At 45.2% G+C, this 12,485-nt stretch overlaps 1 protein-coding gene across 1 annotated transcript; it reads left to right on the forward strand.

Annotated features, from left to right (window-relative positions):
- The first annotated feature begins 562 nt into the window (after positions 1 to 562).
- Positions 563 to 12,270, forward strand: arhgef33 (Rho guanine nucleotide exchange factor (GEF) 33). Its single transcript, XM_062401005.1, has 17 exons — positions 563 to 827; positions 3,199 to 3,242; positions 4,962 to 5,126; positions 5,262 to 5,383; positions 5,590 to 5,732; positions 6,188 to 6,289; positions 6,418 to 6,544; positions 7,408 to 7,540; positions 8,133 to 8,240; positions 8,340 to 8,432; positions 8,971 to 9,119; positions 9,207 to 9,299; positions 9,496 to 9,668; positions 10,079 to 10,539; positions 10,626 to 10,844; positions 10,925 to 11,061; positions 11,233 to 12,270. Exons 1-17 carry the CDS (start codon positions 740 to 742, stop codon positions 11,360 to 11,362), a joined length of 2,487 nt encoding a protein of 828 aa, XP_062256989.1. The 5' UTR covers positions 563 to 739; the 3' UTR covers positions 11,363 to 12,270.
- The last annotated feature ends 215 nt before the right edge of the window (positions 12,271 to 12,485 follow it).

The following is a 12,485-nucleotide window of genomic DNA, read 5'->3' on the forward strand; positions in this document are numbered from 1 at the left end:
TTTGGAGAGAGGACACAAAGAGACGGAGACACAGGAGGAGCAGACGGACAGATTTCCAGTTTACAAGACACTTCTGAGCCACAACTATTTGTCTGACGTCTGACTTCACAAGTAAGGATTAAATGTTTTCTTAGAAGTCCTCTAGCGTGACGCTCTGTGAGTAACTGGTTGTGTTGTTGGAGTTGTGAGTAAATGTTCTTCTTCTGGGGAATCCCATGGCCAGAGGCTGTTTGAGCTGCTGACCCTTTGACCTCTGACGTCCACTTGAAGAGGCGTCATAGGAGAGAAGGACACACACAGGGATCACAGTGTGTGTTCCTGCAGTGAAGAGACTCACACTCCCGACATGTTGAATGGAAGCTCCAGTAAAAAGCACACATACCTGCTCAGCAACACAAAGTCAACAGGAGCACTGAATTAATTTCCCCCTGATCAGAGCTGCTGTGTCCATCACTTCATCACCCGCCAGTCACGCCTCCTTCAATCTAATGAGTTAGCAACAGTATGTGACTGCATGATGAATGAACGCCCCCCCCCCCCCCCCCTGATCTTCCTCCTGTGTCCCTCAACTCTGCGAAGACAAGGCTCTGTTTGTGCGGAGAGGAAATCATAGGACTCACATGCTTCAGAGGATAGAAGTCAGTGATCACAGCAGAGGACAGGGTTTGTTCAGAGGAGGGGACGGCAGGAGAAGGAGGAGCAGGCCGGAGTCTTCCTCAGCGGGACCAGGACGTCAGACATGGACAGCAGGGAACGGGATTGGACCAGGGAGGACTTAAACATGGAAAATGGAAAAACAGAAGAAATCACGGAGGGCGTGTCAGAAGGTAAAACAGGTGCCACACAACTTTTGAGCAGTTCTGTGTTTTTCTGGAACTGTTAATCATAGTTTGAAGCTAATTCATTTGTCTCTTCCGTTAATTGATTAATTTTGCTGATTGGTTGAGTCCCACCGTCGCTCTCTTGCTGGTAAAACCTTTAAGGGTTTTTTCTTAAACCATCCACTGCTGCTGCGGCCCACTGGGATTCGTCCCAGTAGTCGAGCATTATCGAGGAGGCGCATCAGGGAACATCAGGTGACGATGCACTGGAGCCTTCACCTCATCCAACATGACTCGGTTCAATTCTTCTGAAAAGATCAAACTCTGTAGATTTATGATAACGCACTGATCCTCGGCTACAATCACGAGTATTTCCTTATTTCTTAATCCGGTCTGAGTATAATTTGATTAGGTCATAGTCACACTGCCATAGTGTTGTGTCCTCCTCATGAGGTGTTTGAGGTGTTGAGATGTTTGAACTTCTCCTTCAAGGTGTTATAGCACAACACGAGTCCCCAGCTCACAGGACCAGTTATCATTCACATCTGGATCGTTCCATTCTCAGCGATGGAGCCGGAGAGCAGGAGAAAGACGTGCATCAGAAAACTGAGTCTGACTGATTCTGAAATAACGTGGCTGATTATCAAATTTATATTTGAGAGTTATGGACAAACTGACCTTTTTCCCATCAGACATTTTGACTCACACACTCATGAACAGTGGCTGTGAGTCAATGAGTGAATCAGAGCCTGGAACCAGCTCCACTAAATGAAATCTGTGGTTTTCTGGCTCTGAAAAGAGAAAATGTCTTGTTTTTATTTTAAAGCAACACTAGGTAACTTTTACTGAGCAGCAGCGCCCCCTGCAGTCACAGGTGATGGGTTAATCAATTTGGGCTGTGTGTCGTTTAAGTGGGTTTTTAGGAGATAAACTCTGGTTTTTAATAACTTCAGAGTCTTTTTAACTGATCTCAGTTCAGCTTTACTCTTCAACTGCAGCTGGTTGTGACAGTCTGTGACTCTCAGTCAGTTCTTCTCACAGGAGATGGAACCCACTCACCAGAGTTACAGAGAACAGACACTCAGAGAGAAGGAGGAAACTTTCTCCATGTTAGAAATCTGACTAAATTTAATGAAGCTGCTGAGATAAAAGTTGAATCTCATAAAACAATTCCTTATAACCTAGCAGCGAACAAATCCCTGATCAATACGCCGGTGGAGTCATCGGTCTCCTGCCTCTGGTTTCCCTCTTTGTCTGAACGTCTGGCGTCTCTCTGGCTCCGTGGCTCTCGGGCCTGAAACAACTGAGACCAGCAGCACAACCCAAAGTGGTCAGAGGAGATCGGTCAAAGCGTTGTGTCCTGCAGACGGAAGAAGGACTTCTTTGTGTGTTCCTCCCTTTGCTCTCTCACAGTTTGGAAAGGTTGCACAGCACAGACGTGGCACATTGTTTTCTAGACTGCCTCGTTAATTATGCATGATAATATATGTTGAGTGGCCACATATTTCCGAAGCCCCTTTTCATATGAAGTCTGTGGAGAGGGACCCTCGTCAAACTTGGCCGCGGCTTCCAGAGACATTTCCACAATAACCAGCAGCTCTGTGCTTTAATACAACCAGTTAACTGTGAGGACACACACATCGTAAATCTTGTATTTCCTCAACACTCCGACCATTTGATAAACTTGAGCAGCAACATGCTCCTGCAGCTACAGAGGATCCGTGAGTCTGTGAGGCGACGCCCCCCCGAGCGGCTGTTTACAGGGAACAGGTCCCTCATGGACCTCGAGTCACCACAGAGCCACAGGAGAACCGGTGTACGAGCGGAGGAGAGGGTGCGTGTGGTTGCAGGGTGTTTTTCTGATGTTTCACATAATGTTTCTGAGAAGAAGAAGCGTGTAGCACTTTCACATGACTGCCCCCCCCCCCCCCCCCCCCCCGACTTCTGTGGCATAAAATATTTGTCATGAGCTCGGCTGCAAATGTGTTTATCTCAGACACACGCCAGCCACCACACACTTATTAATCTGCCCTGATAAAAAAAAACAGGAACAACAGCGAATCCAAAAAGACGTTAAAAACAAGGCTGTACTGTGTATTGTTGGTGTGAGTGTATTTTAATATATATATATATGTATATATATATACTGTTGCTGATGAGATTTGATTAATACCTTGTGAGATGAGAAACTAAAGAGCAAGTGAAAGTTGAAAATGCAATAAGAATAGGCAATTAAATGTAATTAAAATAAAATATGAAGTACATAATAATAGAGAAGGAACAATAAAGTGCTTAAAAATAGAATAAATCAAGGTTTTCATTAAAGTGGATTATGGTCTGTGGGGGGGTCTAACTGAGGTCTGTTTGTTTTTTGTAGATAAAGACGAGAATGTGGAGGAGCCGAACCTGGAGATCCCTCAGGTGACCATCACTTTACCAGCATGAAGTTTGGTTTTTACTGTACTAATACTTAATCCAACACGTCTCCTGTCAGTCAAACCCTGCTGCAGTCAGGGTCAGAGGTCACAGAGAGGTCAAAGGTCAGGTCATGTGACCAGCTCTAAAGATCAGACCGACTGCACCTCAGGCGTTTTTACATCTGTAATAATAATAATAATAATTCAATCCACAAGTAAAAACACATAGAAATAACAAAAACAATTATAAAAATTAAAACACAGTCATAGAAACTCAAGCATGACCACCCATAAAAATAAGTGCAAAACCAAAACTATGTAAAATCATGATGACTCTGATCCCAGTTTAACCAGTTCCACCCACTGGCTGTCGTAGCAGGAAAGAACCCACAGAAGAGAAACGTGACAGTTTTCAGATGAAGTTCTGAATGTGTCTTATTATTATAAATGTGTCTCTCTTATTAACCACACAACACTTTGTCTCCATGAACTGTCTCATTCAAAAGAAACCACTATATTGGCTTAATCTGCATCCGACATAATAAAGTAACGATGTTATGATTTGTTATTGATATCTATAAAGAATTAACGATGTAGTGGATCTGCAGCCCGAAGGTGCAGAGACGTACAGTAACCCTGTGGAGCGCTGATAGCATCAGAGAGGAGGCCGAGCAGGAGGTGAACAGGACAGACGCTCCATTCAGTCGACTGCCTGATGCCTTTCACATGACTGAGAGACCCAGCGAGGGAGAGAGGGAGAGAGGGAGAGAGGGAGGGAGAGAGGAAGAGAGATGGAGGAAGATAGGGGGAGCCGTAACCCATCATGTTATGTTCCCATGAGCTGATTCACTTATCCCTGTAGAATAAATTCAATCAGCTCATATGAATGCGAACACCCAGGATTGGAACGGCAGAGGAACGGGGGGGAAGAATGCAGCGCTTATTGATTATTAGGGACGAGATGAAGATGATGAAGATGATGATGTTGACAGCGGTGAAGGGAGGAGGAAATTAATATTTTCCTCAGAAAACAGTCGCCTTATCGAGTCTCTTTTATATTCACGAGATATGCATTTTTATGCTGATCCCAGACCTGCGTCCAACCAAGACTTGTGACAATCTGTCCTGTAGTTTCTGTGGAATCAACAAACAAACAAACAAACAAACAAACAGACAAAAGTAGATACTCGTTAGGTGAGGTAGAACATGTTTAAGACTCCACGGTAAGACAGGAAAGAGGATGTCGATAAGCAGAAGTACAAACGATAGAAACAACATCTGCTGATGGAGATAAGATCAACGAGAAGACTTCACATGATTCGCTGGTTCTTACAGTAGATCAAAACAGGAAGTGGTCTAAATTATTTATATTTCCTAAATGTAATCCTCCAACATATATTTGACCTGTAAGTTATCTGGTCAAGACAAATTAACAAATAATTATTTAACTTTTCACTATTGTGAATAATCCCATGAATAGATTATTAAAAGCTGAATTTTTTATGTTGCAATATTAAATAAATAAAATAATATAAAAACATATTGTTGATCCACAAGTACTTAATGGAAATCGGACTCAAAGACTTTGTTGGTATTAAAATGAAGAATTAAAAGAGGGAAATGAATTTGAAAGAGTTTAAAACGTTCTCCTCCTCTGGTCTGAGGCCGGCGTCACGGCCCCAAACCTGCGATGATAACATGACGTGTTGGTCTTGTGATGCAGCTGCAGGGCCTGGTGGCGGAGCTGCGCGAGGGGCTCCACGCCGCTCTGACGGAGCTGCATGACCTGCACCAGAGGGACCACGGCCTGGAGGAGAAGCTGCAGGCGCATCAGACCGACGTGGACGACAAGATCATGGGCCTGAAGAACTCACTCAACACCTTGAAGGTGATGAAGACCATGATGCCTCTGCTCAGCGGCTCTGGAACCGGATCTCCCTCCTAATGAGTTTCACTAACGTCCTGACAAAATAAAACATGAGGTCACACTAACGCAGCTCCTCGTGATTCGATGTGTTTGCAGGAGGAGCTGAATGTGGCTCTGTTCCACATTAAAGACGTGTCCAGCCGACAGAGGGAGGTTCAGAAGAAGATGGAACAGCTGCAGACGGACAACAGCAATGACGTCATCTCGGTTCCACACAGGTACGAGTGAGCATCCTTCACTTTTACTTCCTGTTTATTTGATGATGTACAATAATCAATACAGTGTCTGGTGATACTTTTTAACTGCCCTTGAGCAAGGTGCAGTTTTGTCAAAAATGCAAAAGATGAGTTTTGTTGTGTAACTTTGTAGAAATCAGTGTTTTCCTCTTGTTCTGTTCTTTCCCCTCATCTGGTTGGTCCTGAAGCAGAAAGAGTTCCAAGGCAGATGTGCTCCCGGGGGAGGAACACATCTGTGTGGCCGGCCAATCAGAGCTCAGCGTTTTCCAACACTTCTTCTCCAGCCTGCCACATGGTGGGTCGTCCCAGAGGAGTAACACGTCACCACAGAGTGAGTGAGTGTGTGTGAGAGAGAGAGAGGGTGTGTGTGGGTGTTACACTTTACTTTAAACACACATATTTGAAGTTTTTATTAACATTAGTGTTTCTTAATATGCAGTATTTGTCAGCAATTCAGACTATATATTATATTATACTTACAAGTACGTGTTATGCAACAGTGGTACTATTCTATCTATCGTTCATTGTGTATTTATACACCACACCTCCTTATAGTTGTTGACAAACATTAACTTAAGACTATATTATATTTCTTTATAAACCATGAATTAAATAATTATATCCTGGTTGTAAATACTAAACATCTAAACTAAAGTGTGGACATGGTTTCAAGTCTACACTGTAAAACTAAAGGTCAGGGAGGTGAGGGAGAGACATACTCACCTGTGTGTGTGTGTGTTTGTTTGTGTGTGTGTGTGTGTGTGTGTGTGTGTGTGTGTGTTGCAGCCTTTGAGCAGGAGGTGCAGCTGCAGAGAGGTTGTCCATCATGGGGAGAGAGGAAGACGAGCAGAGACGACACAGACGCCCTCACCAGTCCAACTGAACCCAGTAGGATATATATCACAGATGCGGAGACAGATTATATTTATGTTATATTATATATTTATATCTACAAAGTAAATGAGTGATGCTGCTGCAGTTTGAGATGAAGCCTATTTGTTTCCCTGTGTGAGCAGGTAAGAGGCAGAGAGCCGCTCTGGAGCTGCTGGAGTCAGAGAGAGTCTACGTCTCCCACTTGTCTCTGTTGCTGAAGGCCAACATCTCCTTCAACGGGTCGGAGCCCATCGCCCCCAAGGACAAGCGGTGAGACCACATGAATGTGACAGGGATCAAACCACTGACGTTCCGGTTAGTGGACGACCCGTGGAAACACAGGAGCAGACATCAACTACTTTATCTGACGTAGACAAGGTCTCTAATACTTTGAGTCAGGAACTCGACAAATAGACTACAATCGTTTTACACAGAAACACACACACAGACACACACACACACACACACACACAGTATTTATTCTAGGAGTGGCTGCTGATCTAATTTGAGAGCTGACAGCGAGAGCGGAGCAGGAAATGAACAAATGAAATGAAGGCAGGTTATAAACACCAGTGAGACAGAGAGGACGCTCTGTTGAAACCTCTGTAATGTGATCACTGCTCACGTGGTCACGACGACCTGACGCACACATGAAAAGGTACAACTGGGTCGAATGGTATTGGTAAATGATTGCATTTGTTTAAACTCAATTTAGCTGCTGCCAGATGTTTGTCACATACGATGGGACAATGATTAGTCAGAGAGTTAAACTCGGATCACGAACATGGAGCAGAGGTTGTCTGAGTTCACTTCCACACACCAGGAGGCTGCGAGAGCTGAAGAAGTTATAAATCTATTTAAACAATAAGAAAAACTGAAATATTACATGAAAAAGTGGAGAAAAATCCACAACATTGAGTCTCCAATAACATGCTTTCACTCATTTGGTGTCTTGAATGATTTTTCTATAAAGAAGGAACATGTTTAATTCAGAAATATCCTTGTGTGTCTTATCTTATACACATGCTTTGAATGGGACCTATACTGCCACCAGCCATTAGGGGGCGATCACCATGATAAGCTTCACTGTCACGTCGTCTGTAAAATGATTCTCCTGCTTCTCTCGTCTCCAGTCCGTTTCCCAGCTCCCTGAGGTTCCTCATCCAGCAGCACCTGGAGCTGCTCCACACTCTGCAGGAGCGAGTGCTGAAGTGCCAGTGGCAAGGCATCATGGGGGATGTGTTCATGAGGCTGACCAGCACAGAGGTACACACAGAATCACATCATGAAACGTGGAACAAGCACGAGGGACAATAAGTCTTACTGGTGTTTTTCCATTTTACCACCATCTTTAACATTTTCTAACGTAGTCTTTTATCATATTTCTAACAAGACCTGAAAATGAGCCCTGATCCTGCTGCCTCTTGGTTCATAACTCCAGAGCTCTCAGTGCTGCTCCGGGACTGTTCCTGTGAACGGGTCACAGACAGCTCAGCCTCGTGATTCTCCATTTATAAAGAATCAGAATCACATTGGCAGCCATGACGGACATTAGATGAAATGTCAAATTCCTGTGCACGAGGAGAGTGAACTCAGTCGGTTTTATCAACAGACAGAGGAAACGTTATCCAGCTCTGCAGCAAGTGGGGTCAAAATATTCACGACCAATTTGAATATTTGAGGAAATAAAAAAGCATTTCCTTGAATGTCACAAAGGTTTTACTGTGATATCGTCAGAGTGCTGCTGAAAGCCTCAAGTCTCAAGCCGACACAATATGTTTCTCAGTCAGTGAACAGAGGAGGTGGAGGACGTGTGTGGATGATGCTCTGTGTCAACCGCTCTGTGTCTCCTCTGCAGAGCGACTTCTTGGATTTCTACGTGTCCTACCTGAAGGAGCTCCCCGACTGTTTGTCCGTCGTCTCCATGCTCGCATCCAGCTCCATGAAATCTTCTGCTCTCCTGGAGGTAAAAACCAGAGAGAGCGACACAAGTCAGGATGTGACAGGATCACTTTATTGTGTTGCTCTATTTGAACTCTATTTGAACTGGCCCTGCTCCTTCTAGAGCGACATAATGGGAGACGAATCCAAACCCTCCCTCCACACTCTGCTCCTCCAGCCGGTTCAGAGGATCCCAGAGTACCTGCTGCTGCTGCAGGTGGGATACAACACACACACACACACACACACACACACACACACACACACACACACACACACAAACACAACCACACACACACACTATTCAAACTTCATCAAGATCTGCACAAAATTTGGTCTTTTTTAAACCAGAGTGAATCTTTCCACCGAGTGTCCTGGAAATCCACCCAGTTGTTTTAGTATAATCTTGCTTACAAATAAACAAACAAACAAACAAATCCATTGACAAAAGCATAACCTTCTTGGAGGATGTAATAATGTATTAGGCTCCGAAAGGAATAGATTAATATAAACTGATGACCCTGAATACTTGCATCTGTTCGATGTATAAGTTAAGTGTGTGTGTGTGTGTGTGTGTGTGTGTGTGTGTGTGTGTGTGTGTGTGTGTGTGTGTGTGTGTGTGTGTGTGTGTGTGTGTGTGTGTGTGTGTGTGTGTGTGTGTGTGTGTGTGTGTGTGTGTGTGTGTGTGTGTGTGTGTGTGTGTGTCTGTGTGTCTGTGTGTGTGTGTCTGTGTGTCTGTGTGTGTGTGTGTGCAGGGGCTGCTGAGGCAGACTGAAGCGGAGCACCCAGACTACTACCTGCTGCTGGTGTGCATCCAGCAGTTCCGGACCTTCACCTCCCAGTACCACCACCTGCTGCAGCACAACCAGGAGCTCCTGCTGCACAACCGCCAGGAGGTCAAGAGGTCAGAGTGACAGTAGCTTCATCACAGGCCTGCTTCAGAGGCAACACCAGACGATTCCTGAGCGTTTGAACCTTGTGCCCCCTGCAGGTCGACTATGAAACAGCTGCTAATGACAGTAGAGAGTGGAATCAAAAACAACAACATCGGCTCTCCGTACCCGTGCAGCAGCGCCACCATGCTGTGAGTATCGGTCCTGCAGCTGCACCTCTATAGGACTCAATCTGAAACTGATGAATGTGGCCACTTGGGGGCAGAAAACCACCTGACAGACCCAGATCTCTAAATTATTACTGCTTCTATGTTTTTGAATCAACTTGGTCTCCACTCGTCTTCACGTTCTGAACCTGTCTGATTGTGAATCTTTCCACCGGAGCAGAGAACATGCGAACCAGGTGAAGCGCAGCAAGCAGCGGCTCCTGGAGCAGATCCAGTCCCACCGTTTCCAGGAGTGGGATCGAGACCCCGATTCTCACTGTTACGACTCGGAGTGGCCGTCCCAGCTCCCGTTCTTCAACCCGGTCCTGGACTCACGGAACCACAAGCCCACGGGTCTGTAGACGATTATAACAGAAAGCTTCCTGTCGTGGTTTCTGTTAGATTAAAAATATACTTTGAGCATAAATGTATTTCAGAAATCAGTGAACAGCACTCTCACACACACACACACACACACACACACACACACACACACACACACACACTCCAAGTTATCTGGAGGTGAGAAAATAAGTAGGATTAGAATTTGTCTTTAAATCTTAATTTTATCTTCCATCACACAAATAGTTCAAATAATAATGAGTGAGACACTTTATGAAATTGTGTGTTTTTATTCTACCCCCTCAATGATGACAAGCTTTTCACGCCTTCATACAAAAACACACTTACACCCTTTGTAGTTCTGTTGCTTTTGGAACAATCGCACCTTCAGGGACTCAATCAACCGACCTTTGGCCTTTCAGGTCTTGGCAGTATCCCGGAGAGCGAGTCGACTGAGCGCTCCATGTCGTGTCAGCATCATCTTCCCTCCAGAGCGTCCGACTTCCGTCAGGTTCAACCCGGCTCTGCTCTGGCCGATGCTCTGGGGGAGTTCCTCCTGCCTCCGGACCCCCCGGGGATGGAGAGCCTCTACGAAGAGGACGGCAGGTCCCTCCACGACGTCTCCATGTTCGACCAGTGCTCGTCGGCCTCCTCGGACTCCTCCATCGACATCGCCTTCGTGAAGTGCCCCAAGGCCCCAGCGGCCTCGCACCACGCCATGGCATCGAACGTGTCCACGTCCCGAGACGTCTTCGGCAACGGCGGAAGCCACGGCAATGGTTTTGGCAAACTGCCCAGCCGAGGGTGCGTGTCTCCAGATGAGGCTGTGATGATGCGCCGCCATCAGCATCGCCCCCTTCAGGCCAGCCAGCGTAAGAGCAAGGTGAGCTTTCTTTGTGGTTAGCTACTTGAGAATACGTAACGTCCACATGAATGAAAGTCACAGAGCACCTCCTCTCCACCGTGCAGTCCCTGAACGGCCTGCAGATGGACACCAGCGGCCTGGACGGGGCCCCTCTGTCCGACCACCTCCAGAGGGTCGGGCTGGGCAGCCACGCCAAGCTGGAGCGCCAGGGCAGCAAGGGCAGCAAAGGGTGTGCCACGCCGTCCCGGAAGGGCCACAGCCCCATGGGGAACCGGGCGGACGCCGACAAGCAGAGCGGGGATCTTCACGGGCTGCTCAGCATCGTGGGTGTCAGCTAAGAGACGTACGCACATGGATGATACCGGATCGAGCTCAATGTAAAGTTCTGTTTAAATCCCACCAGGACTCCGGGATCCAATCGTGGGGCGACGAGTCAAAGTGGAGGACGGAGGAGAACAGCCCCTCCCACTTCAGTGAGAGGAGCCGCAAGCAGGACAAGGGAGGCTTCAGGAGCTCCTTCAAGAAACTCTTCAAGAAGAAGTGAGTGATTCTGTAAAACCTAAAAGAAAGAGCTAAGGATCCTCTAGAGTTCCTTGAAGGAAGCAAAGAGAGTTGAAATGAAAGAAAAGCACAGATGATGAAGACGTAGAGAAGAGTCCTTCCTCATTGACCTGGAGTCAGATTTAACCCTTCATCCTTTGTTCCCAACAGGAGCAGTGATGAGAAGAAAGACAAAGGTGGAGAGAAAGCAGCAGAAAACCAGAACAGCTGCGACCACGAGACGTCAGGGAAGAATTCCAAACTGGTTCATCTGGAGATAAACCGCGGCACAGCCGTGTGAAGGCCGACTCCCCCGCACACAGGATCTCTGTGTGAGGCAGGGACGCTTCAGAGGCCCCGGGACGGCTCTGTTACAGCTGCTGTATAAATGTACAGGTAGAAGACATATTTGCTCTAGAGTATAAATCTGAATTGTTATGTAAAAACACAAAGTCCAGCCCCGGCCTTCACACTGCACAGAAACTATATGATATTGTGGATAATACAATTTTCTTTTTCATTATTATTATTTCATCATTCTTACGTTAAAAGGCACAAACAGAGACACAGCTTGTTTGTTTTATATTTATTAAGTTACCACTTCACAGTTCATTTGAGTAGGTTGTTACACTACTCCACCACTAGATGGTGGACTTTAACACTCTCTGCTCTCCCGCCAGTTAACGTCTCGATTAAAATCCAACTTTAAACTCTGTACATTTTCCTGCTGACATTTTCATGGCTGCTCAATTACCCATAACTCAGAATTTATTATATTGTGCATATAGTCACGAGAACAACTGGTATTCTATTCTTATTTCTGTATTGTTAGGACGTTTTGTTTAAATAATAAAAAATAATTGATGATTAAATGTTTTTCTTAGACAGTTAATTCAATGCACTGAATACATTGTGTTGTTGAAAGATGAATGTGACGTCAAGATCGTTCAATAAAGGTCAAAGGTCAGAGGGTCATATGTGTCTATCACTGACTTCAGCTCATATTTAATTATCCATCAGCCTGTTCACTTCCTTGTGACGTGTGGCTGGTGGAGGTGGCGCTTATCCGTTGTTGATTTTAGATAACGAATTATTTTTTTGGGCTCATAATTATTTTTGTTAAGTTATAGGTTTTGGCATCTGACATGTAACTAGAAGGAGTAGAAACCATATGTACCTCTACAAATATAGTGAGAAAGAAAAATAAAGTAGCATAATTATTACAATCCACATTGTTGTATTTTCATTGTCTTTATTTTGTGAGTTTTTGTGTGTATGTGTGTGAGTGTGGAGACCGGCCGTGGGAAACATGTAGTGTGATAAACAGGATATTATACATTTAATGATTCACCATCATCAGTATCAACACGAAAGACTAAGTTTAATAAGTTAACTGGAAAAGATCAGTTGAAAATATACAGCTA

Source organism: Platichthys flesus, chromosome 12 (assembly GCF_949316205.1).
Source record: "Platichthys flesus chromosome 12, fPlaFle2.1, whole genome shotgun sequence".
NCBI lineage: Eukaryota > Metazoa > Chordata > Actinopteri > Pleuronectiformes > Pleuronectidae > Platichthys > Platichthys flesus.

What these genes read in the sequence shown, in the direction of transcription:
- arhgef33 (XM_062401005.1), top strand. Translation starts at nt 740, where the DNA reads ATGGACAGCAGGGAACGGGATTGGACCAGGGAGGACTTAAACATGGAA. An exon ending in GAGTAACACGTCACCACAGA is followed by an intron (nt 5,733 to 6,187) that starts GTGAGTGAGTGT and finishes TGTGTGTTGCAG; the next exon opens with CCTTTGAGCAGGAGGTGCAG. An exon ending in AACCGCCAGGAGGTCAAGAG is followed by an intron (nt 9,120 to 9,206) that starts GTCAGAGTGACA and finishes TGCCCCCTGCAG; the next exon opens with GTCGACTATGAAACAGCTGC.